This window comes from Cetorhinus maximus, chromosome 12, assembly GCF_964194155.1.
Source record: "Cetorhinus maximus chromosome 12, sCetMax3.hap1.1, whole genome shotgun sequence".
Classification (NCBI taxonomy): Eukaryota; Metazoa; Chordata; class Chondrichthyes; order Lamniformes; family Cetorhinidae; genus Cetorhinus; species Cetorhinus maximus.
The window spans coordinates 81,087,564-81,115,223 of NC_135890.1; the positions used below are offsets into that span (position 1 = coordinate 81,087,564).

Consider the following 27,660-nt stretch of genomic DNA (forward strand, 5'->3'; position numbering starts at 1 on the left):
AAAAGCACCATTTAAATGCAAATCTTTCTTTCTTTTATTCATGTGCCATCGAGTGGATTGAGAACTTATTTACTTTATTATCCTTTTCCTGAAACATTTCTTTTGGAGAAAAATCACTTTGCAAACTATTAGTTGTGAAGCGTGTGTCATCAATCTGACCCTGGAGGATTCAAGGCTATAATTTCCCTATCCTTCCTATGCATTACCCAGCTTCTGCTCACTGTCTCCCCATCGATGCCAAGTCAGTGCTCATGGCTTGCCAACTGGGGAACTGTACAGGTGAGTAAGCATCATCCTATTCATTTTGTGGCACCATTGTGTCACCCTACAACGTGACTTCCATTCATGGGCGTGAGGCTACAGGACCGGGAACTGGTTGGGAAATGCAGCTTCTGAACTAAACCGCACATTCACTTTAGTCAGATCCAAGCCACAGGGTCACTGTTCCTTCAGAAACAAATGGCTTGATTCCAAGCACAGATTCTGGTCATAGTTTGAAAAGTATGACTTCATAAATTGGTTTGTCCAAAATGTGTACTTTTCCTGCTCCTTCCTTGCTCTCAGATTCTTTTAATTCAATCCCTCCCCAATTTCCTTTTTTAAAAATTTGTTTTGCCACAGAGAGAACAGCCCATCCTGACATTGTTCTAATCAGTAAGTAATGAATTATTAAGAGCCTTCACTTGAAGTCCTTAATTGGCCTTATATTTTCTCACATTCTCTCCTGCAGCAATGATCGGAGCTTGTGGTGGGAATTACTCGATGGATGCTGGCATCATTTACTCTCCTGATTTCCCTGACAACTACGCCAGTGGTAGAGTGTGCTACTGGACCATCCAGGTGCCGGGCGCGTCACTCATACGGTTTGACTTTGCCCTGTTTGACATTCGGGACTCAAGTGACATGGTGGAGTTTCTGGACGGCCGCAGCAATGATGTTCTCGCCAGGTTCGATGGGAGAAACCGGCCATACGATAGCTTGAACGTGTCGGCCAGCTTTGTAATTTTGTACTTTTACTCTGACCGGGTTAACCAGGCCGAGGGATTCGCCGTCTTGTACAAAGGTAAGCAGGGTGCCTGAGATGTACTTGGGAAGGAAGATCCTGTTGTCTTGATCCACATGGGAACCAATGACATAGATAGAACTAGGAATGATGTTCTGCTGAGAGAGTTTGAGGAATTAGGATCCAAATGAAAGCACAGAAACTCAAAGGTTCCTGGATTGTTACCTGAGTCATGGTGCCAATTGGAATAGGGTCAAGCAAATTAGAGAATTAAACGTATGCCTCAAAGAATGGTGGGGGGAAAAAGGGATTTTGATTCATGGGACCCTGGCACCGATACAGATGAAAGAGGGAGTTTTTCTGTTGGGATGGACCCCACTTAAACCAGGATGGTATCAATGATCTGGCAAATCATATAGCTAAGGCTGTTTCAGCTTTAAACTGAAAGAGTTGTGGGGGGAAGGGGTCAGGTGAAGGGAGAATGAGAAATCTGAAAAGAAAAGTTAAGGCAGTAGAGCAGTATAGTGATTTGGGTAAAGACAGCAGAGTGGGACAGGAAAGGACAGAGATTTTCATAGGAATAGTGTATCAGTGCATAAGGTCAATTCAAAGAATGGTAGTTAAAAAAAGGCTCTTTGACTGAATACACAAAGTACTTGTGATAAGGTAGATCAACTAATGGCACAAATAGAGATAAATAATTCTGATCCAATCACCATTATAGAGACATAGGGCAGAATTTCACTGCTTCCCACCACCCCCCACCTCCTCTGGTGGCAGATTTACAGGTGGGAGGGGAAAGCCAGTAAAATTACCCAGGTGGCCTTCCTGCCACCCTCTCACCCTACCTGTCCTCAATTTTATAGGGGGTAGGTGAGGCCTAGGGCAGCCCGCCCACCAGGCGTTGCTCCAATTGAGGCACTTAAGTGGCCAATTAAGAGCCACTAGCTGACCTCAATTTTTAGGCTAGTGGAAGGAGGTCAGGGATGATGGGTGGGGGGAAGCCCTGGCAGGTTACCTTGCTCGGGCCTCGGGTGTGAAAGGGGGAGGCCTTCAGCCAAATAATGCTCCTTAAAATGGCTGAGGGCCAGGCAGCATTGGTGGGGATGCGTTCCGTGCAGACTCTTCAGGTGGCAGGCGGGAAACCCCACTAACCATTATATTCTGCCCATGGTTACAAGGTGACCAAGTAGCACTGATAATAAAGGATGATATAAGGGCAGGAGTGAGAAAGGATCTTAGCTTCAAAAATCAGTAAGTAGAATCGGTATGAGTGAGATTAGGAATAACAAGAGTCAGAAAATCCCGGTGGGATAAGTTTGTAAACCCCATAGCAGTCATTATACCATTAGGCAAAGCATTAAGCAAGAAATAATTGGAGCTTGTAACAAAAGCAATATAATTTATCATGGGGGACTTTAATATTCACATAGACTGGAAAAATCAAATTGGCAAATCTGGGAGATTAATTTATAGAAGACTTTCACAACTGTATCCTGGAATAATACGTTGTGGAACTAACCCGGGATAAATTGATCTTAGATCTAGTTTTGTGCAATGAGGCAAGTTTAATTAGTAACCTTATAGTAAAAGCTCCTCTGGGAAAAAGTGATCATATTATAATTGAATTTCGTATTAGGTTTGATTACAACATTCTCCAATCCCAAACAAAAAAACTTGAACTGAAACAAAGCCAATTACATAGGTATTAGAGGAGAGCTGACTAAGGCTAATTGGTTGATGGACCAAAAGATATGGTGATGAATAAACAGTGGAAAACATTTAAAGTAACAATCCAAAATGTTCATCAAAAATGCATTCCATTAAGAAAACAGAAGCTCAGCAAGAGAGGTTCACCTGTGGCTTACTAAGGAAGTTAAGGATAGTATTAAATAAAAGGATTATAGTGTTGCAAAGAGTATTAGTAAGCCTGAGGATTGGGAGTGTTTTAGAAACCAACAAATGATGACCAGAAAGTTGATAAAAAGGGAATAAATAGAATGAGAATAAACTAGCCAGAAATAGAAAAAAAACAGATTATAAGAACTTTTACACGCATATTAGAAGTTGGAGAATAGTTAAAGTAAACATTGGTCCCTTGGAGGAAGAGACAGGAGAAATTATCATGGGGAAATTAGGAAACGGCAGAGACATTGAACAAATATTTTGTGTCTGTCTTCACAATAGAAGATACAAATTACATTGTCAGAAATAGATGGTAATGAAGTAGCTAATAAGAATGAGGGACTTATGGCAGTTAATATCAGCAGAGGTAAAGTGTTGGAAAATATTAAGATGGACTGGTTATGATTTTCCAAAATTCCCCGGATTCTAGAAGGGTCCTAGTGGATTGGAAGTTAGCAAATGTAACTCCATGATTCAAGAAGGGAAGGAAAGAGAAATCAGGGAACTACAGGCCAGTTAGCCTGACACCAGTCATCAGGGAAAGCTATTATTAAGGAAGATTTAACAATGCACTTAGAAAATCATAGTATGTTCAGACAAAGTCAACATGGTCTTACAAAAGGGAAATTGTGTTTGAAAAATTTATTAGGGTTTTTTGGGGATGTAATGAATAGGGTAGATAAAGGGAAACTAGTAAATGTAATGTACTTGAATTATGCAAATAAGGGCTCATGGAGTTGGGATTAATATATCAGCATGGCAGGAGGATTGGTTAATGGACAGAAAGCAGAGTATGATTAAATGGGGCATTTTCAAATTGACAGGCTGTACCTAGTGGAATGTCACAAGGATCAGTGCTGGAGGGTATTTACAATCTATATTAATGAGTTAGATGAAGAGACTGAAAGTGATGTATCTAAATTTGGTGACAATAAAAAGCTAGTTGAGGAAATAAGCTGTGAGGAGAACGCAAAGAGGCTGCAAAGAGATATAGAAAGGTTAGGTGTGTGGGCAACAAGGTGGCAGATGGAGTATAATGTAGGAAGGTGTGAGGTTATTCACTTTAGTATTATGATTGGAAAAGCAGAATATTTTTTAAAAGGCATGAAGCTTGTAAATGTTGATGTTAAGAGACACTATGCAGAATTTTCCTGTTGGTGTGCGGGGACGGGCCCCACACGCCGACGCGTAAAATGACATGCGGTGACGTCGGGCGAGCGTCCCGATGTCACTGCACGCCATTGTGATATTATTTCACGATGATCTCCGATGCGCACCTGCCATTAATTAACGGGCCACTTAAGGCCCTTGAGGCACCAATTGATGGCAATTTTTCAGGGCCCGTGCAATCTTCAGGTCATCGCACAGGCGCAACGGACAGCCAGGTAGGACACATTTATATAAACCTCATCCATGGGCGGGATAAGAGTGGGTCAGTGGGGTCGCGAATGTGCTCAGTCAGATATTTAATCTGGAAAGTTACTGGTACTTGCCTGTGCGAGCAGAAATACTTCAAAACTCATATCAGTTGCTTGGACAGGACTCACAACCTTCACTCAGCTCTCAATCCTTTTTGGGGCCTTCAGGTTTCAGGAAGCATTCCCTTAGCCTGGGAATGGAAGTTGTGCTCTCCACTGGGTCACCTCCTCTGAGGAGGAAGGGAGGGTCAGAAGGGGGAGGAGGCCAGGAGTGCGCATTCAGCCTCTAGGGGAGCCACCTTTGGGAGGAGAGGCGCAGGCACAAGGGTTACAGGGCCAACAGGAATTCCAAGGTGGAAGGGGCTGCAGAAGACGCCACTATCCTGCTGCCAGGGTATACAGGCAGCTACCTCAATATGTCTGAGGTGCAGTGCCAAAGGAGGCTCTGTCTCTCAAGGGAGACAGTCAATTCTATCTGTCAGATGATAGGCCCTGAGATCTCCCCTAGCTGTGTGGGTGGACACCTCTTGCCAGTGGCCCTAAAGGTCACAGCTGCCCTCAACTTCTGCCCTCAACTCTGGCTCTTTCCAGGGCTCGGTGGGTGATCTTTGCGGTGTTTCCCAATTAGCTGTCCACGCTTGTGTCAAGCCGGTTACAGACGCTCTGTTTAGGCGAACATTGATGTTCATCCACTACCATTGGGACCAGGCAAGTTAGAAACGGCGAGCCAGAGGCTTCGTGGCCATTGCTGGCTTCCCCCGCGTCCAGGGTGCAATAGACTGTACACATGTGGCCATCAAGGCGCCAGCAGGTGAGCCCGGTACCTTCCTCAACAGGAAGGGCTTCCACTCCATGAACGTGCAGATAGTGTGTGATCACAGGATGCTGATTCTGCAAATCTGTGCAAGGTACCCAGGCAGCTCCCACGACGCCTACATCCTCAGACATTCCCAGGTGCCAAGGCTCTTCAGTGCTCCAGCCCGGCTGGATGGATGGCTGCTGGGTGACAAGGACTATCCCCTCAGAAGGTGGCTCATGACGCCTCTCTGCCATCCAAGAACAGAAGCTGAGCAGTGGTACAATAGGAGCCATGCCTCCACAAGGGCTGCGGTGGAGAGAGCCATCGGTCTTCTCAAGATGCGCTTCCGATGCCTGGACCGTTCAGGGGGCGCACTCCAGTACCCACCAGATTGTGTCTCAGTGATAGTGGTTGCATGCTCCGCTGTCCACAATCTTGCGCTGGAAAGAGGTGACGCTGTGGACGATGAAGATGTAGACGCAGTGGCTGCAGCTGCACACGATGAGTCCAGCAGTGAGTCCGAGGATGAGTATGCACAGGGAAATGCGTAGGAGGTAGATGCTGACCCGGGCATACTGCAGGGAGGCAGGGACACCCGGGAGGCTTTAATCCAACAAACCTTCAGCTAGAACACCACGGATAGACCTCCAACACAAGCCTGGGCTGCAGGCCTCATACTTGATACCTGAGTGCTAAATCTGCCTGGATAGGAACATTAACTATGGGCCAAGTCAATAAAGCTCAATGTGACACAACCCACTCATAACATCATGGGTAACCATCCACCTGCAGAGGAAAAGCGGCACCCTCAGCCATGGTCACATGTCAAAATTTAATGATATAACAAAATATTCTTAAGGAAACAAATTGACAAAGGTGTTAAACACCACACCAACTAATCATGACCTCATTGTGGGCAACACTAAAGCAACAGGGAGAAACCCGTGGTGTGCCTAAGGTGCCTTAAATTTACGCTTTCGAGTGCTAAGTCTAGGCGCTGTCCCCTCGCTGGCACTGGCATCTGAGACAGCCTGCTCACTGTGCTGTCCTGTTGGTCTCGATGACCTTTGCGGCTGTCCTCTGGCCTGTGGAGCCTGTGCCAGTCCCGCCTGGGAGGGAGCGGCCAGTTCTACAGCTGGCATCTCCCCAGTTGTCGCAGCCTCATCGGATGGGAGAGGGGCGGAGGAGCTGTTGCACTCATCTGGCGTGCCCTGAGAGGAGCCCACAGAGACGACAGGCAGCTGCTGCGCCGACGTGAGGTCGCTTCAGACCTTCCTGCTCACCGTAGATGGATGGGCACTGAGCTGGGAAACTTGGTGCCCAGACATTCTCCCTCACTGGCACTGACCAGCTGAGGTCAATGCCGATGTGAGGGCTTTCTGGTCCAAGCGCATCCCCAGGAAGCTCTGATTGGTCTCTTGAAGAACCCTCTCCACGAGAGTTGCCACTCTCCATGGAGGAAGCATGGCACTCGGCCATGAGGCTCATTGCATCGGCGATGGTCCGTGTGGACTCTTCCACCACGGAGACCAAGACACGCATAGCCTCATGTATCTCCGTCAGACCCTCCCGCACACCCTGCTGGACTTCCAGCGTTTGCTGCCTCATGGGCGACTCCAGGGGCACATCATCAGCCACCGACTGAGCATGTGCCTGGTCCCCTGCAGTCCTCCGACTGCTGGCGCCATAGGCACTCTCTGTCTCCACCAGCTCCTCCAGCGAGTGTGAAGTGCCCTCACTGCTGTGCCCCGGGACACTAGCTGATGATCTAGTTCCCACCGAGGTGCTAGTATCTGCGCTGGTGTCTGCCTGGCAGAGACGATGTGACGCTGGTGGGTCAGGGACTTCAGGGCCCTCAGGTGTGAGAGGGGGCCCCTGTGCCTCCTCCTCCCGACCCTGCTCCGCTGATGTTGAAAGGAAGAACAAGGACATTTGATTAGTTAACATGGAGACAATGTCAATGTGCATCCTTGTCCCCTGGATTATTATGCGCTCATCCTTCCATAAGCAATGGTCAAGCCATGTTGCAAACTTCAATCACTGAACATTCAGCAGTGCCATGGCTGTTGGGACACTAATGGTGACCTCAGTGCTGGGCAAATATACCTGTCCGTGGCACCCCAGCCTCTCCGACACTGGTGGACCTGGGTGCATGGCACCTCTCCATATTGAGGGCCTCCTGCTGAAACCTGGAAATGATGGCCAACTGGGCCGGCCCTCCACCAGTCCTCACCCGCTCGGTGGCATTATGAGCATTCTTCTCCTGAAAAGGAGAGAAGAGCATTGATTAGTGCAACTTGTACCTGGACTCTCTTCACTGCCGTCCCACCCCAGCCAGAGTGGGACATTGCAGGGCTCCAGTGCCTCCTCACCCCACAACTGCCGAACACTCACACAAAGATGCCAGGCCTGTCCCCTCCCTCCCCCTTGGCCAAATGCAGCCAACATCACATTTGGCACCACACGGTCCAACCTTGCAGAGCAAGGAGGCACAAGCACGTGGAGTGCAGAGGGCAGCAGATGGGTTAGTTCCCCGCCACCTGGAAGCTCCCCTCCCAGCCTGTCAGCACCCTGACTCTGACATGTTTTGCAGTTCCAGCACTGCGCCCAGGTGTAGATCCTCCTGGTTGCCCCCAAAACAGTAACATGGGTGTCACTGTACCACATGCTGCGGGTGCAGAACCCACCTCATCACCACCCTCTGAGGGTGACCTTGGCATGGGCAATATCTGCTGGCCCACCCAGCGAAGGACACATGTCGTCATTGATTCAATGCAGTCACTGCACTCAGAGTTGGGTGGGGGAGGTGGGTGGGGGTGGGGCTGGCCAGGGGGGAAAGCCTACCTGCTGGGTTAAGTGACCAATGCCAACATGGTACTTACCCTTCCAGAACGCAAAATGTCATTAAAGCGCTTGCGGCACTGGATCCAGGTGCGCTGCACCATGTTGCAGGAGCTCACCATCTCCGCCACCTCCTCCCAGACACGTTCGGTCATGTGGGGGGGGCCTCCTCCTCCTGTCTCTTGGAGCGAGGACCTCCCGCCGTGCTGCCACCTCCTCAAGGAGGGCAGCAAGGCAATCGCCTGAGAAACGAGGGGCACAGTGCCTCCCCTGCCCTACCCTCCTACCTGGCCTCCTCACTAGCAGCGCTCTGGGGATCCCTTCTGCTGGCCATGATTCGCAGCCTTTGCAAGGCTGCAGGAGGAGTTTTAAACAGGCCGCTGGGCCATCTTTGGACACGGCGGTCATAGCAGTCCCACCCACTCCCGCTGCCCTCGGGAGCAGCGTTTCACACTGGGCGGGCCTTAATTGGCCTGCCCACATAAAATGGTGGCACGGACCCAATCGCGGGTGGCGATCGGGCCCGTGCCCGCTCCTGTTCCCACGTGGCCCGCCCGACAGGCAGAAAATTCTGCCCACTGAGTGTACTCATACAAGGAACATAGAAGGTTAGTGTGCAAGACAGTAAACAATTAGTCAGGCAAATGACATGGTGGCCTTTATTACAAGGGGATTGGAGTACAAGAATAAGGAAGTCTTACTTTGATGTAACCACACTTGGGGTGTAGCTTTGGTCTCCATTTCTAAGGAAGGATGTACTTGCCTTGGAGGGGGGTACAGCCAAGGTCTACTAGATTGGTTCCTGGGATGAGAGGGTTGTCTGATGATGAGAGGCTGAGTAAATTGGGCTTGTATTCTCTGGAGTTTAGAATAATCAGAGGGGATCTCATTGATTCTGAAGGGGCTTGACAGTGTGGACGCTGAGAGATTGTTTTCACTGGCTGGGGAATCTAAAACATGGAGTCACAGCCTCAGGTTAAGGGGCCGATCATTTAGGACTGAGATGCGGATAAATTACTTCACTCAAATGCTTGTGAGCCTATGGAATTCTGTACACCAGAGGGTTGTGGATGTTCCACCGTTGAATGTATTTAAGGCTGAGATAGTCAGATTTTTGATCTCTCAGGGAATTAAGGGGCAAGGGGAGTGGTCAAGAAAGTGGAGTTGGGGTAGAAGATCAGCTTTTGAACGGCTATTGCCACCAGTATTGAATGGCAGAGCAGGCTTGACAGGCCAACAGGTCTATTACTGCTTTTACTTCTTACGTTCTTATATTCTTATTTAATTCACTGCCTTTGTAGTTTATTAATGCCCTTCCAAATGAGTACCAGCTCTGCTCTCCAGCAACTTATTGTAAACAGGCAAGAAATCACTGATGTAAACAAAAGAAATTGACAGCTTCAGGGTATTCATTGAGACGGCTTTGAGTCTCCTACCCTCCATCTAATGATGCTATCTCTATAAAGCATGAGGAATGTTCTATTGATCTAGAGCTTTACATGTGAGAATAATTATATGTTTAAGGAGACACATCTTTCTGAATTGAAGTGTTTGGCAAACTTGTTCTTGCTTTTTAAATGTACACACACACACTCAAACACACACACACACACACACTCTCTCTCACACACACACTCATGCACTCTCTCTCACACACACACACACACTCACACACACACACACTCTCTCACACGCACACACTCACACATACACACATACTCACGCACTCTCTCTCTCACACACAAACACACACACACACACTCTCTCTCTTACAAAGTCACAGTGTAATCCACGCATGTGCTCAACTCAATGATATGAATCATGCTACCTTGTGTAACGTCACTTTGGTAAACACGATTTGCAGCATTTTTATGGATGAACAGTTTTTCTTTAAATGCTTTTAAAATAGCATCATTGAAGTGGTGCCAGTCCAGCCAGGTTAGGTCCTGCTATTGGGGTTGAAGTGATTTAATTATTTTAAACTGCTTCAAAATTAATTATCCCTGCTGCCAGGCAGCAGGACAAAAATAGTTAGGGGCTTCTCTGATTTCAAGCATGACCTTTTTTTTTTCTTTTTTTTTGGAGTTTGCCTTTAAATGATTGAAGTTTATGAATGGTCAAAATCTGTCTGGGTCTCCATAGGGTGTACTTCAATCCACTCTCAGTGCCTTCGTGGAAGGTAACCTATCCATGCTGATTGCCATTTCAAAAATTGAGCTTCTTTCACGCTATCATGGATTTAACGTTTATCCTTGAGCAGGGAAGAAAAAAACCCCTGAAAGAACAGACCATTACACACCTGGCAGGGCAGCTTTTATCACGGTGTGTCCCTGTGCAGTTTGCAGTGCATCAAAACACTGGCAGTCCTCTTTTAATTCCCACACGTTCTCGGCACCCCATGGATGATTTGAGTTTGACAAATGATCCTGGGGGGTAATCTATCCCTATTGACTACTGTAGCCAGTGCACCTGTCCAAACCTGAGCAGCCTTGGATCCTTTTGAATCACCAATCCTGAAATATCTTCAAAGTTCAGCAAACCGTATGAGAAGACACATGGTAAGGATTTTCTTTCCACCTCCACCAATTCCTCTTCCTTCCCCGCTGGTACCTTCTCATGCTACAGTACAGGCGTCACACTGTTCACTTTATCCAAGCAACCAGCCTTGATTTGTGAAGCAGGGTTGAGAATGTCCTCAGCCTGCTTCTGCTCCTCCGCTGTAACCTCTCCCACTTGTATGTGTAGACATGGCTTCTGCTGCAGTTTGACCGTTTTCTACGCTGTGTCTTCATGGTGTCACCTTGGGAGAGCTTTAAACAAAACAACTGCTTTCAGACTGCCTCTAATTTGCAAGTCCCATGGTATAAAATCATGAAATTGAGACTGTAGCAACAATATGCATCAGCGTGGAAGGGATAGAGTCTGGTCTTGATCTGATTCTGGGCTGCACTAAATGCAAGTGGTGTGAGGCCCTGCCCCTTCACCATGTGGAGAATAACTCCTGTTGTAGTATGCATTGGGGCGAGTAAACACGCAGTACCTGTTCCTGGGAGGCAGAATGTGAGCCACAGCCTGCAGTGTAACGTAAGACATGCATATCGACACTTCATGCATCCAAGGACCAGCCTTGGGCTCAGATAGGCCTCGTAATGGTACAGGTATCACTCTTACTGGCCCTACAAATTTCAGTTTATACTTCAGTACTGACTTATGAAGTCCATGATTTAGACTTGAGACCCTTTCAAAATAATGCTCAAAAACAATTGGGAAATAGCTAAAATGTCAGTGCGTCTCTCCATCTGAGGTACTTAAAAAAAATTGTTAGGGAAGAAGGTTTGAATTTAGAGTACTCCATTGTGAGGGCAAGTTAGACTTCCAAACAGAAGAAGGGAAGGCTTTCAAGTGGTTTATTTCAGTTAATCCTTCAGAGGAGATATTTAGACATTGTTTATTGTGCGTTTAAATGGATTACAGCCTGTTGACTGTTGTCACCTCCACAGCTATTAAAGACAATCCCCATGCACAACCTCCAGCAAGCAAGAATGATATAAATACATCAGATATGATAACAGAGAGGGTCGGCCCTGGCACCAACGCGGCACGGTCGTCAAAGATCCTCTACTTCATTACAGCAAGCCCCAGCCAATCGAACCAGAACATGCCAGGTTGGTACCACTACCACTGGACAACACATTCTGTTTACCGTCACTGGCCGCTACTAACCAACCCTGCACTTATTTACAGTGTGGACTATCTACGCCTTGGCAGCCCTGCTCACACTTACGGCGATAGCGATGGTTTCTAAGATTCTTCTTCATCTAACAGTGAAGTAAGTTGGAGGAGATTTCATCGCATCTTAAAACATTTTTCATTTGAAGTAAATGTAATGATGGTTCTTCTTTCCAGTGACTCAGTTGGTGAATGTGCTATGAGGCGTGACATTTAGCCCAGGAAATTTGCATGTTCAGTACCCAGTATGTGCCCCTATCAGTCTCAGAGCCAGGCAACAGGATCAACTAGTACAGGGTGGAAAGCAGTGGCTTACAGTAAATTGACTCCTCAAGTCTAGACATTGCCAATGACAATCCAATATTACACTGATTTCTGAGTCGTCTTCAATGGTTTTGTTCCATTTGTTTAACACATATATCATGCATTAAATTTCATCTGGCATTTGGCTGGGCATTTCCATAATGATCCAGAATCCTCCTCAATTCTCGGATCTGCGTTTGTTACTGGCCTTCCGACAGTGTCATCTGAAAATGTGCCATCAACAGAAACAGAGAAATGAAGAGGCACTCTGTATGATTCGTCAAGAGTCACCATGCAGTTACTGTCTAGTCCCACTATGTTACCAATAGTATAATGCAGTACTTAAACAGTAATCATCGCAGAATTGTTATAGCACATTTGGCCTGTCGTGTCTGTGCCAACTCCCTGAATGAGCAATTCACCTAGTGCCACTCACCTCTTCCTGTAACCCTGCATATTCTTCCTTTTCAGATAATCAAATTCCCTCTTGAATGCCTCAATTGAATCCGCCTCCACCACACTCTCAAGCAGTGCATTTTCAGATCTTCCCTCTCATTCTCAATCCGTGGGAACTCTGTCCAGTCCCCTTATGATTTTGAATACCTCTGTCAAATCTCCTCTCAACCTTCTCTTCTCCAAGGAAAACAGTCCCAATTTCTCCCATCTATCTATGTAACTGAAGTTCCTCACTCGTGGAACCATTCTCGTAGATCTTTTCTGCACTGTGTCTAATGTACATCTTCCTTGAAATGTGGCATCCGGCACTGGATACGATACTCTAATAGAGGCCAAATCAGCATTTGATACAACATTAACATAACCTCATCACTCTTGTACTCTATGCACCTATTAATAAAGCCTAGGATGCTGTATGCTTTATTAACTGCCCTCTCAACCTGCCTTGCCACATTCGATGATTTATGTACATATTCACCCAATTTCGCTTCTCCTGCACCCCATTAGAATTATACTTTTTATTTTATAATGTTTCTCTGTTCTTTCTACCAAAATGAACCACCTCACACTTCCCTGCATTAAACTTCATCTGCCACTTGTCTGCCCATTCCACCAGCACGGCTTTGCATTATCTATAATAACTTTGAACAGGTACTATCGGGATTGAGCCGAAACACCAGTTGTTGGAGAGCCAATAGGACTACAGTGCAAAAAGTTTAACACAATAAAGAGTCCTTCAGCTCATCCATCTGGTGCCCAAATTCTTCAGTTACAACACCCAGCTCAATTTTTTGCATTCTTAATGTGGCAGAATGTAGCAGCCAATGGGGAAATGCTGAATGCGAAGCACAAAATGTATCATATTTATTAATAAAATATCAGAAAGCTAGAAAAAATAGGTTGTAGCAACCAGTGGTGAAATATAGATATTGAATAAAGGATATCCTATTTGATAAATGTATATATTACACTGGATTAACCCAGAGAGGGCAAAGCATTAATTGAGTTCAATTTAAGACATCAATAATTAATAGAAACACCATATTATAGATTGATGTATCATTTATTTATACAATTAGAAATGGAGCTGTTAACCAGCATAATATGTGGTCAGGGGTCCCTTGTGTCAGGGGACTGAATTATGAGGAAAAACTGGAAGAACTTGAGTTTCAGTCTCGAAAAGAGGCAACTGAGGGAGCACCTGCAGCAGGGATATAAGATAGTGAGGAGAATGGAAAAGATAGACATAGAACTCTATTCCAAACTAAACTATGACGGGAGGATTAAGGAGCATGAGTTGAAACTTATAAAAGGCAAATTAAAGATTGATGTCAGGAAGTTCTTCATGTGAAGAATGAGTAACATGTAGAATGGGCTTGGGGTAGAGACATTGAGGCTCAAACCCTGGAATCTCGTATGAAGCAGTTAAACACTGCTTTGATGGAACTCTAGGGTCCTTCTAGGTGAGAAATCTTGAAAAGAAGGAATGGAAAAAACTATTGGCACCTTTGACTCTGAAAACAAAGTCAGTTTCTGGATTACATGTTGGCCTGTCTCTCGTTTATTTTAACAGCCCTGGGGTTGTACTTTGTTGGTCCTTAGGGAGAAATCAGAAAACAGAGAAATGTGTTTCTGCTCCAAAGTGGAATGTTATGATGCCATTAGTGTCTCAATGTCAGTCTGAGTGTTTTCACTGGGTAGTTATCAATGCTACGGACACCATGGTGTCAGGTGCATGGAACTGGTTCTGGATGTACAGGCAACAGAAGCAAGGCCAGTGAACCTGGTAACAGCTCCGCAGCCCACGGATGCATGGGTCCCTGCTGCCGACAGAAGATTGAAAGCCCGATCAGTCATATGTCTTGCATGCTGCTGGCTGGGCTCTGATAATGCTGAAGCCCCTTGTGTACATATCATGACATAGCAACAGGATGAAGCCATTCAGCCCCTTTAGCTTGCTTGTCCTTCAGTTAGACCATGGCTGATCAATATCTCAATTCCATTTTCCCTTTGCTCATAGCTACGTGCCAGTTAGAGTAGAAATAGCAGGATATATTGGATGAATACGTGGCTGAAGAGATGGCTTGAGGGGAAGGGTTTCAGATTCCTGGGACATTGGGACTGGTTCTGGGGGAGATGGGACCAGTACAAACTGGACGGGTTACACCTGGGCAGGACCGGGACTGATGTCCTAGGGGGAATATTTGCTAGAGTGAGGGGAGACGTTTAAACTAAAATGGCAGGGGGATGGGAACCTAAGCAAGGAGTCAGAGAAAGGGGAATCAAGGACATGAACAGAAGATAGAAAGGGGAATAAGAAAAGTGATAGGCAAAGAAATCAAGGGCAAGAATCAAACAGGGCCTCAGTGAAAAATAGTGGGAACAGGACAAGTAATGTTAAAAAGACAAGCCTTAAGGCTTCGTGCCTTAACGCGAGGAGCATTCGCAATAAAGTGGATGAATTAACCATGCAAATAGATGTAAACAGGTATGATATAGTCGGGATTATGGAGACATGGCTGCAGGGTGACCAGGGATGGGAACTGAACATTCAGGGGTATTCAGTATTTAGGAAGGACAGACAAAAAGGAAAAGGCAGTGGAGTTGCATTGCTGATTAAAGAGGAAATTAACGCAATAGTGAGGAAAGATATTAGCTCCGACGATGTGGAATCTGTATGGGTAGAGCTGAGAAACACTAAGGGGCAAAAAATGTTAGTGGGGGTTGTATATAGACCCCCAAACTGTAGTGGTGATGTTGGGAATGGCATTAAACAGGAAATTAGAGATGCATGCAATGAAGGAACATCTGTAATTATGGGTGACTTTAATATAGATTGGGCGAATCAAATTAGTAACAACACTGTAGAGGAGGAATTCCTGGAGTGCATATGGGATGTTTTTCTGGACCAATACTTTGAGGAACCAATTAGAGAACAGGCCATCCTAGACTGGGTATTGTGTAAAGAGAAAGGAATAATTGGCAATCTAGTTGTGTGAGGCCGCTCGGGGATGAGTGACCATAATATGATAGAATTCTTCATCAGGTGGAGAGTGACGTAGTTGATTCTGAGACTAGGGTCCTGAATCTTAATAAAGGAAACTACAATGGTATGAGGCATGATTTGGCTATGATGGATTGGGAAACGTTACATAAAGGGATGATGGTGAATAGGCAATGGCAAACATTCAAAGAGCGCATGGGTGAACTGCAACAATTGTTTATTCCTGTCTGGCACAAAAGTAAAACACTAAAGGTGGCCAAACCATGGCTTACAAGGGAAATCAGAGATAGTATTAGATGCAAGGAAGAGGCATACAAATTGGATAAAAAAAACAACAGACCTGAGGATTGGAAGTAGTTTAGAATTCAGCAAAGGAGGACCAAAGGATTGATTAAGAAGGGGAAAATAGAGTATGAGAGTAAGCTTGTGGGGAACATAAAAACTGACTGTAAAAGTTTCTATAGGTATGTGAAGAGAAAAAGACTTGTGAAGACAAATGTAGGTCTCTTACAGTCAGAAACAGGGGAATTTATAATGGGGAACAAAGAAATGGCTGACCAACTAAATACATACTTTGGTTCTGTCTTCACAAAGGAGGACACAGATAACATACCAGAAATGTTGGGGAATACAGGGTTTAGTGAGAGGGGGGAACTGAAAGAAATCAGTAGTAGTAGGGAAATGGTGTTGGGGAAATTGATGGGATTGAAGGCTGATAAATCCCCAGGGCCTGATAATCTACATCCCAGAGTATTTAAGGAAGTGGCCCTAGAAATAGTGGATGCATTGGTGGTCATCTTCCGAGATTCTATGGACTCTGGAGCAGTTCCTATAGATTGGAGGATAGGTAATGTAATCCCACGATTTAAAAAGGGAGGTAGAGAGAAAACAGTGAATTATAGACCAGTCAGCCTGACGTCGATAGTGGGGAAAATTCTAGAATCTAAAAGATTTAATAGCTGAGCACTTGGAAAGCAGTGGCAGAATCGGACAGAGTCAGCATGGATTTATGAAAGGGAAATCATGCTTGACAAATCTACTGGAGTCTTTCGAGCATGTAACTAGTAGAGTTGATGAGAGGGAGCTAGTGAATGTGGTTTATTTGGACTTTCAGAAGGCGTTCGACAAAGTCTCACATAGATTAGCGTGTAAAATTAAAGCGCATGGGATTGGGGGTAGTGTATTGAGATGGATAGAAAACTGGTTGGCAGACAGGAAACAGAGTAGGAATAAATGGGTCTTTTCCCGAAAGGCAGGCAGTGACTAGTGGGGTACCACAGGGATCGGTGCTGGGACCCCAGCTATTCACAATATATATTAATGATTTAGATGAGGGAACTAAATATAATATCTCCAAATTTGTAGATGACACAAAGCTGGGTGGGAGGGTGAGCTGTGAGGTGGATGCAGAGATGCTTCAGTGTGAGTTGGACAAGCTGAGTGAGTGGGCAAATGCATGGCAGGTGCAGTATAATGTGGATAAATGTGAGGTTATCCACTTTGGTAGCAAAAACGGGAAGGCAGATTATTATCTGAATGGCTATAAATTGAGAGAGGGGAATGCGCAACGAGACCTGGGTGTTCTCGTACATCAGTCGCTGAAGGTAAGCATGCAGGTGCAGCAGGCGAAAAAAAAAGGCAAATGGTATGTTGGTCTTCATAGTGAGAGGATTCGAGTACAGGAGCAGGGATGTCTTGCTGCAATTATACAGGGCCTTGGTGAGACCACACCTGGAACATTGTGTGCAGTTTTGGTCTCCTTATCTGAGGAACGATGTTCTTGCTATAGAGGGAGTGCAGCGAAGATTTACCAGACTGATTCCTGGGATGGCGGGACTGACATATGGGTAGAGATTGAGTCGGTTAGGATTATATTCGCTAGAATTCAGAAGAATGAGGGGGGAATAAAATTCTAACAGGACTAGACAGGGTAGATGCAGGAAGGATGTTCCCGATGGTGGTGGAGTCCAGAACCAGGGGTCACAGTATGAGCACACAGGGTAGACCATTTAGGACTGAGGTGAGGAGGAATTTCTTCACCCAGAGAGTGGTGAGCCTGTGGAATTCGCTACCACAGAAAGTAGTTGAGGCCAAAACATTGTATGTTTTCAAGGAGTTAGATATAGCTCTTGGAGTGAAAGGGATCAAAGGCTATGGTGAGGAAGCGGGAGCAGGCTATTGAGTTGGATGATCAGCCATGATCATAATGAATGGCGGAGCAGGCTCGAAGGGTTGAATGGCCTACCCCTGCTCCTTTTTTCTATGTTTCTATGTTTATTCTTTGCTACTCTTACCAATAAAATTTATCGATCGCATTCTTGAAAGGTCCGATTATTCCGCCATCAACAGCCTTTTGGGAGAGAAAATTCCAGAGTTTCATTACCCTTTGTTTAAAAGAGTGCTCCCAATATCACTCCAAAGTGTCTAGCTCTAAGTCTAAGGCTATGTCCTCTCTTTCTTGAATTCCACATCAGAGGGAATAGTTTCTTTATATCTACCCTGTCAAATCCATTTTAAGTATCTTGATCAAATCAGCCCTCAGTTTTTTATACTCAGGAGAATACAAGCCCGATTTATGGAACCTTTCTTCCTCATTTAACCCCTCAAGCTGCAGAATCATTTTGGTGAATCTACGCTGTACTCCTTCGAAGGTCACTATATCCTTACAGAGATATGGTGCCCAAGACTGAACATAGTACTCCAGACTGTTTTTGACCAAGGCTTCATACAACTAATGTATAACTTGCTCCCCTTCATATTCCAGTGCCGTAGGTTGTGTGATCTCTGGGTCTGGGTGGCAACATTGAGGCCTCCCTAGCTTTGAACATGCCTCCAGCCGTCTGTTCATTCCCAATAAAATAACTGGTCACGATGGTAAAATAACCCCCTTCTTATATATGCTGTACTTCAAAAGTGCCAGTGGGAAGTAGAATCTGAGCCACATACCAGCATTAAAAGCAACCCAGCCATCAATAAACTTTGTAGTAACTAATGTGAAAAAATAGTTGGAATGATATAAAAGGCTTTTGTCAAAAAAAAGCCTTCAAAGAGTGAGTTCTGGTAAGGTCATCAGGGAACTGGCTCAGAGCAGTTACTGATAATAGCAACATAAAGTACTGAGGTTGAAATAGCGCAGTATAATATTAAAATAAATGGAGTCATATCTTCACATGCAAGTCGAAAAATGAACTGTGGCGTCACCATTTGTTACTAAGGGCAGAATTTTTAGTTCGGCGTGCGGGTGCGCGCCTGACCCGCTCGAGCGTAAAATAGCGCGGGATGTCCTCAGACGAGTGTCCCGATGCCATCCCATGCTCGCGCGATATTTTGGTCGGTGGGCACACACGAAAGTCGGAAGCGCGCCCGTCAACAATTAAGAGGGCAATTAAGCCCATAAAAGTTCCAATTGTCCCCGATTTCTCATGTCCGTTCAACCTTACGGTTGGTGGGCGGGCGAACCTGCCAGGTGGACTTTGCATTTTTGATGAAACCTCATCCAAGGGCGGGATGAGGTTTCCGTTATTAAATGGAAAATAAATAAAAATGCACAGACAGAAATTTCATCATGTATATGTTCAGGTGACTGATTCTGATGCGTGGATATATTTTTGCAGATTTAACGATCTTTCTGTATTGTTTATAAATTCCTCAGCTCCCTGAGACAGCTCTCTGCCTTCAGGGAGCTGTCATTCAGTGCCCACCTGTGCTTACATCAACACCCACCCTCCTCCTGCCCCCACCCCGGCAGCGCTGAGCATTTCAGCACGCACTTCACGCTGGCTGGCCGTTAATTGGCCAGCCAGCGTGAAATCACGGTTGTGGGGTTGATCCCGGGCACCAGTCCTTCCCCAGCCGCTCTCAGGCTCGCCAATAGTGCCTGAAACCGACCTAAAAATCCTGCTCTAATTTATTTTACTCTTTCATTAGATGTGGGCATCGCTGGTGAGACCATCCCTAATTGCAATTGCACTAAGTGGCTTGCTGGCCATTTCAGAGGGCAGTTAAGAGTCAACCACATTACTGTGGTACTGGAATTACATGTAGGCCAGGCCAGGAAAAGATGGCAGATTTCCTTCCTTAAAGGGTAGTAGTGAACCAAATGGGTTTTTGTGACAATTGATGATAGTTGTCATGGTCACCATTACTGAGACTCGCTTTCAATTCCAGATTTTATTAATTGGATTTAAATTCCACCAACTGTCATGGTGGAATTTGAACCAGTGTCCCCAGAGCCTTAACCTCGGCCTCTTGATTACTAGTCCAGTGATATTATCACTACGCCACCAATAATATTGCACAACATGCTTTTGACACAATTTTTAGGTTATTTGCAATTCAATTACATGCTAATTTGTCTTCTCCATGCTATCAGTCTATGTAATCTCTCCCTTCAAGTTCCCTCAATATAATGCCATTAGCACTATCAGTTTAAACAACAGTGTGGTTTATTCCTGGTTCATTGGGGAGTCAGATTTTAGAAAGGTTGGGACTGTAATTTTCCACTTCCGGCCAGCATGCTCGTTTTCCAGCTTTTCCCCCCAACACAGCCATTTTTGAAGAGGCTGATTTTGGGCAGCAGGAGACAGCTAACTACCCGCAAGTGGCGGTAGCCAATTATGCATCATTAAGGGCCTATTAAGGCCAGTGTGCAGACATTGACTGGAATTTTTAAATCAGCAGTTGGGCCCCTGTGAAGGCTGTATCCTGCCCTAAGGGTGGCCTCCTGGTGATAAACTGGGGGATCATGGCTCCGTTAATCATTTTTAATCCCCCACCCCGTAGCTGCAATTGTGAGATATCCACAGCTGCACCCACAGGTCGCCTTGTGGAGGGATGACAGCATAGCAACCGTGGCGCTTCTTATTTTACCATTTTAAAAGAATTCTTCAGAGGGTGCCCCCCACTTTTCACCTACCTACATGGACCTTTCCCACCTCTGACAGTGTGGCTGCTGATCTTACAGTACTGGACAGCCTATTGGCCCTCCAGCCTTGAGAACCAGCCCACTGTACTTAATTGTATGGTGCTCCTGGAGGATGCCACTTAATTGGCCACCTTCTTGAAAATTGCTTCCAGTGTCCCCCACCGGCTTGTCCAGTTTCCCAACCGGAATTTGACCCACTGAAATCCGGGCTGTGGAATGGAAATCCAGCCTCTGGAGTTTAAGATTCACATATCTGTTCAAACCCCTCCATGACCTGGCCCCTCCTTATCTCTGTAACTTCCTCCAGCCCTACAGTGCTCCTCTAACTCTGGCCTCTTTGCCATCCCCCACTTCCATTGCCTCCAACACTCAGGCTGTGGCTTCAGCTATCTAGAACCCAAACACTGGAATTTCTCCATCTATCCGCCTCTCTCTCCTCCTCTAAACTGCAACTTAAAACCTATCTGTTTGAACATCTGTCCTAATGTCCCGCCCTTTGGTCATCTCACGCTACCGTGCCCGGGAACATGAAATATGCTATATCTGTCTTTTGGGTGAGACATTAAACCAGAGCCCCTCAGGTGATCAAAGATCCCATGGCACTATTTCAAAGAGGAGCAGGGGTGTTATCCTTGGTGTTCTGGCCAATATTCGTCAATCAACATCACAGAAACAGATTATCTGGTCTTTATCACATTGCTGTTTGTTGGAATTTGCTGTGAGCAAATTGGCTGCCGTGTTTCCTACATTATAACGGTGACTACACCGCCAAGGTATGTCCTTGGCCGTAAAGTGCTTTGAGCCATCCGTTGGCGGTGAAAGTCACTATAGAAAGGCAAGTCTCTCTTCCTTTCCTCATAAATGCAAATTGCTGGTGTATTTAAAACCAGAACCTAACCAGGTGCTTCTAAGTCTGATTGTAGCAGTTTCAGTTTTTAAAGTTTCACCTCACTCTAGCTTCTGATTTAGAAGGTGCTCTGTACTTTGGGCACTTAACCTAGGCTGACACTTTAGCACTGTACTGAGAGGTCACTATGTCTTCAGAAGTGTTGTCTTTTAGATGTGACATCAAGCAGAGCTTGATTTTAAGATTGGATCGTGCCTGGATTAGGGTGTGATCCTCATGTAATGCACTGTCTATGGATTTTATACGATCTTTCAGAAGACATTTGATAAAGTATCTCATAAGAGACTTTAAGGGCAGCTGAAGCTCATGGAAGTGAAGGCAAATTATTAACCTGGTTAGGAAGCTGGCTGAGAGGTGGGAGACACTGAATAGGGAAAATGAGCCAATATTCGAATTGGTAGGACGTAACTAATGGTGTCCCACAAGGATCTGTGTTGGAGCCTCAATGATTCACTGTATTTATCAATGACTTAGATGATGGAATAGAAAGCCACATATGCAACTTTGCCAACAACACAAATTTAATAGTCTTTGAGCAGTATCTTACCAGCCTCGCCAAGGCAGCTTTGGAGGCAGTGGCAGGGGCATGGAAAATCCAAAAGTTGCCAGTTGGGTTGGTTACCCAACACATTCCTGCCTGCATTTGCTTATACCGCAGGCAGGTGCAGTTGATGGGTAGCCAATTAAGCAGAATTAAATTCTAATTATAAAGGGGCAATTGATTGAGGTAAAATCTTGTGAATGATGCATGGTCCCCCCCCCCCCCAACCCCACCCCCCGCCTTGTCAGCCCGCCGGCTGGTGAGAGGAAGTGGCTTCACAGCGGGTGGTCGGAGCATTGTTCATGTTCAGGCTGTGGATGAGCTTAGCGACATCAAATTGCAAGGCTGCAGCCTGCCCATGCTGCAGCCTTGCCATTGAGTTCTGAGATAGTGGAGATGGTTGTCTCCAATGGCCATATGCATTAAACGTTTCCGGCGTTCCAGAGCTGATAATAGTGGCTGCAGTGCTGCCCTGAAGCTCTATCTGTCCAGCCCTCAGCAGTGATTCCACTGGCCTCACAGTGGGTGCTGCCAGCTTCCACTGGGGTGGGCCTCAATGTGCTGCACCTCCACCTCAGGAACCTGCCCACTGTCCTTAATGGGATGCCGAATGCGGAGGCAGCCTCGTAACTGGCTGCCTCCCGTAAAGTTCCCCCTGCCACGCACCTGATAGGACAGATTGGGAGAAACTATTTCCACTGGTTGGTGAGTCTAGGGCTAGGGGACAGAGTGAAAAAACTAGAGCCGGGCGTTTCAAGGGTGAAATTAGGGAACACTTCTACAGAGGTTTGGAACTCTCTTCCACAAACGGCAACTAATGTTAAATCAATCATTAATTTTAAAACTAAGATTGATAGATGTTTGTTAATTAAAGGTATTAAGGGATATGAGGAAAGGTGAGTTAAGTCACAGATCCGCCATGATCTCAGTAAATGGTGGAGCAGGTTCAATGGCCCTGTTACCATTCCTTTGGGCGGAACTTTCCATTAATGAGACTAAGTGCAGCGGCGGACAGTTTTGGCAGCATCCACCTTGCTGGCCGGAATGGCGGGAGCTCGCTCCCAATTCCATGCTTGGAGCATCATTAATTATTCACAGGTGCGTATTGATCCAAATCACCTGGCGGACTGGGAGCTGATTCGCACACCTGCCACCAGCTGGCAGGTTAAAAGGTCCGGGCACCATATTTAAACGCCAGTCCAACACATAATCTTACTCTCTCCAGCCCACCGGAGACGCCTTGCAGCCTGAAGAAGAAGGCAGCACCCCGCTTCACTCACCAGGCCCTCCAGGCCTCGATCGGAGGAGTGCAGACGCGCAGGCAAATCCTGTATCCCAGAGATAGCTGCAGAAAGCGCAGCAGCCTCATCTCTCCGGCATGGGAGGCCACGCCTGAAATGCCACCAGTGCAGGAAGAGGATGAATGACCTCATCCCCTCCGCTAGGGTAAGTCAACCTTCAACTCCCTCCAATATCAAACTCTCATCATAGCATCCTGCACTGAAATGCTGCTCTTTTCAGGAGTCTCCCACAACCATTAACACATTTCAACATTCATTCTCTGTCCAAAACTTTCACATCACCAACATCCTATCTGTCATGTTGCTCACACTCCATCCTCTGGCCCTTCTGGGTAGGGTTCACCACACACAGGGAACACGCATTCACCCAGCCTCTGCTCCATCCCTCCTCATCACATGCCTTTCTTTCTTCTTCATACAGACCAAGCTGGTGCACAACATGCGCGAGAGATCGCAGACCGGGGGAGGGACAGACGATGTCATTGCCCTCACTGAGTTTGAGTAGGCTGCAGCTGAGCTGGCCGGGGAGGACAGGGATCGCTCCTGTGGGGAAGGGGAGATCGGCCTCTCCCACCAACCCAGTACAGATCACAGCTCCATCACCTCATCAAATCCTGACAATCACAGTGACTCACATGCAGACTTATCTAGCTCATGCTCATTAACTGAAACTCTATTTTCTAGGCACCAGCAGATCAAGGCCCCCAAGGCAGTCGACCACCACCAGTACGAGCCCCCAAACCATGTCCAAAGAGGAAGTTCTTGAAGAACCATCATGGCACTCACATGCACCCTCCACCAGCTCAGAGACACACACGTCGGTGAGGCACAGATGTAAATTTGAATCGGGCTCACTTTCTGGGGAACACCTCACTGACACATCCCCGCAGCAGTCGGAGGCAGGGACAGCCCAGGTCTCCGGCACCCAGAGGGCTGCTGGAGACCAGCCACCCGCTCAGCCTGAGTCAGATGATGAGCCTCTGGAAGCGGCAGCCAAATCAATGCTGGAGAGACAACGACAGGCGGTAGAACATTAGGCAGAGATTCGACAGTCACTCAGCAGACTAGAGAAAACAATAGGAGTCCGTCCGTGTTCTGTTTGATGTCGTGGCTCTGACATGCGAGAGCCTCGAGGTCACCATGGGAAGGCTGGCGACCACCATGGAGACCTTGGTCCAGCAGGTCTTGCCAGATTTGCGCTCGGTCCTGCAGTCCATGGCCACACACCCTGGTAGGTGCCATCAAGATGTAGGCGACATGGGGACGAGGCACCCTGACCTCCCTCTAGGTGCACCACCTCCTGCAGGAGTCAGGGTGGGGTCCTTGGGCACCGACAGGGAGGATGAGCATCAGCCGGACACCCTAAGGGCCTCCTCTCAGGACACTCCAAGGGTCTGCAGCCGCTCACGGCCCCCTCTGCCTGTGACCCCATCCACTCCAGCTTCTCAGGCCACCGAGGGTGTTTCTGCCCCTGAGCAGGTGACCCTTATCAGGCTGGGGCCCTCCAGGCCTCAGGCCGCCAGAGGAAATCCACCAACTGGAAATCCATCACAGTCATCAGGACGTAGCAGTCAGCAGGCTGCATCCACTCTGCTGTGGATGTCGGGGCTGCACCCAGGCGGAGCGGTAGATTTAGGAAATGTATGAAATATTGACATCACTTTTGGGTCATGGGTGTGCTAGACATGTAACTAAACTTCACTTTTGTTAATACGTTCGATGGTTATGTGAATGTTCCTGTCAACTGAAGGCGTTGTGATTTTGTACTTTGGAGTTCTCTTATTTCGAGATTTAGCCTTCCTCCCACTCAGTGTGACAGTGTCCCACTGGGTGATTCACATTTCTGTGATATCAACGTCAGTTGAACTAGTCTCCGCACCCTTATGTGATGTCAGGGAGATGTGTTTAAATCTTTATTGGAAGTGTGTGATGTAAGCGTTTCTAACCCTTCTTCCTGGAGGAACACCATTGAGTGAGAGCAGCTTATCGGCATTGATATTCTAGTGGCATTTGTGTCTCCTCAGTGGTAGTGGCAGAAGAAAAGACATGCACGGGAGGAGGGGATCCCGAGGCATGTCCACATCTCAGTCGCAGCAGTGTTTACATCATTAGATGGCAGCGAAGCTGGTGAATCTTGCAGCCTGGCTATTTTCATCCAGAGCAAACCTGACATAATGACAGGCCTTCCTGTAAAGGGCACGTGCGACCTCCTTTATGCATCGATGTGTTGCGGACTGAGACATGCCGCACAGGTCCCCTGTTGATCCTTGGAAAGAACCAGAGGCCAAGAAATTTAACGCTGTTGTCACCTCCAAAGCCACTGGTAGGGAATACCCCCCAATTTCATGTGGCTTCTGGTCTTCACAAAGAATGTGGCATATGTGATGTACCAGAGCTCGGGACAAGCGCAGACGTGCACTGCATTGCCTCTCACTCATTTGTATATAGGAGAATCTTCTACGATAAACCCTAAGTCTAGCGAGTCGCCCCCATTGCCTGAGTCTCTCCTCCTGACCCTCCTGTTCATGCCCTGGCTCTGCTTGACCATATCCCTCCTGATAGAGCTGAGCACGGAGTCACCTCTCCCTTTTCACCTCCTCCATTGCATTAGGCCCTTGACAAAGGCAGCATTGAGCCCTGGATCCATATGTGCATTTTCCTTCTCTCCGAAAGGAAACATTGAAGACATTAATGATTTAAGGGGTAAGAAAGTGAAGCTCACAAAATGATGTGTTTGGAAACTGTAAGGGTACAATAGTTTTTCCTGACCTACTTGCATGGTGACTGATGCCACCTTGTCCCTGAGACATGAGCTCACACAGGGTGACCAAAATGGCATCACAGATATGTAACATCTTGAGGCCTGCATGGGATGCCAAAGTTTACTTGAGACGAGTGACCCAACCTAGTTCTGTGCTCCAGTCTCTGATGTGGCATAGTATTGACCAATCAGTTGCCTATGGTCAATGAGTGGATGCCATTTGGCCTGTTAGGATTGTCAAATATGGTGAACATGTGTCAGGTCTTCAATGATGGAATGCCATATATGATACAGCTGTGCCTCCTTCACTATTACCTGTATTCCCAAATTCTGCATTCCTATGTGTTACTCTTGAGATGCAGCAACTGTGATGTGAAGCCACTGAGTTCTGAGTAGCCCTTTAACATTGGCTAATGAAGCCATTGGCTTTCAGTGGCTTTCATCACAAGGCCTTCCTCCTTTCTTTCTAAGCAGCTTCCTGCTCACTCCTGTGGCAACAAGAGGTTAGAGGGTGACCCCAGAAAGGCCCTCTTATGTTCGCCTATTCCCCTCACTGCCATTGTACAGCCTTCCCTCCCCATTGCCCCCACCCACCCACCCCCGACTCACAGCCCAACCCCTGGCTGAAGTGCTCATTTCTGAAAGTGGAGGCCTACCTGAGTACCACAGCACGGTGGTGTTCCTTGGGACAATGTAGGCAAAGAGCAGGAGCAGACCAACCCTACAGCCCCAGCAGTATGGTTTTCATCGCAACAAGACTGGCGCAGTGCTGTGGCAGGAAGGCTGTTTATGTTCCACTCACCTCAAAGTGAACTGAGGCCTGACTTGTGCACACACACCCCCTTTTCAAACGGGTATGAGGCTGATGTGATTTCGCACTGGCGTGACGCAAGACTGGAAGGCCTGACAAGATTCCGACGAGCAGCTGTCTCAATGAGCATTCATGACACGGTAATGAATCTAAATGGCGTTCGCGCCACTAGTCGGTGGGATATGTGACCTGCCATAAACCGACCGCCGGGAGAATTGAAAACTGTTTTCACCCCGGCAGGTTTCCTACATTTTGCCTGCCGCTGGATTCTCCGCTCCCGCCTGCCACGAGCGGGATGGGAAAATTCCACCCCATGTTCCTAATGAGGCCAATGGCAGGACCACGGCCAACTGATCTGCTGGCCCCAATTTTTCATTACCTGCGGGTTGGAGGTGTTCATCATGACAAAGAGGCAGCTTGCTTACTGCAGGGTGATAGACAGATCGGCCAGTTTGGTTGCCAGTCAAGGTCCTCGAGGTGCTGGGTTGGAGGGGGCGGGGGGTTATTCCAATGTGGCTGGAAATGGAGTAATGTGGATCCAAGAGTTAGGACTCTTGCTTCTCGCCTCCGCAATAGCGTAAGTAAAAAAGCTTAAAATTTACCTTTTGATTGGCAGTCGCCAGTAAGTCCTTTGAGGATGGCTGGTTTGGTTGGTAAATGCCTGAAGAAACTCACCTGCAGCATGTGCACTGCTTGCTAACGTGATTATCAGTCCAGTTTCACAAAGGGGCCCTGAAACATGCATTCGGCCCTTCATTTGCATAAGAACAGGTATTAATGCCAGTTTCAGGCAAGCACCATGTAAGCCTCTGGAGGATGCCTAACTAAAATGGCAACAAGTGTGCTTCCATCACTGCCCACTATACTGGATCTTTAAGTACCTATAAAACAGGTGCCATGTCATCAAATCTTTAGGTTCCTGTTTGCTAACTCAGGTGGATTTAAAAGGCACTATTG

General features: G+C 46.8%; 1 protein-coding gene across 2 annotated transcripts in view; it reads left to right on the plus strand.

Annotated features, from left to right (window-relative positions):
• Window positions 1-27,660, plus strand: part of kremen1 (kringle containing transmembrane protein 1) — a 256,485-nt gene that overhangs the window by 124,690 nt on the left and 104,135 nt on the right. For both annotated transcript variants that reach the window (XR_013578183.1, XM_078554008.1), the window contains exons 6-8: window positions 731-1,063; window positions 11,467-11,631; window positions 11,711-11,795. Coding sequence is in view for 1 of the 2 variants with exons in the window: in XM_078554008.1 (XP_078410134.1) it covers window positions 731-1,063; window positions 11,467-11,631; window positions 11,711-11,795 (583 nt within the window). In the remaining variant the exon portion in view is untranslated. The remainder of the gene's footprint in view (window positions 1-730; window positions 1,064-11,466; window positions 11,632-11,710; window positions 11,796-27,660) is intronic.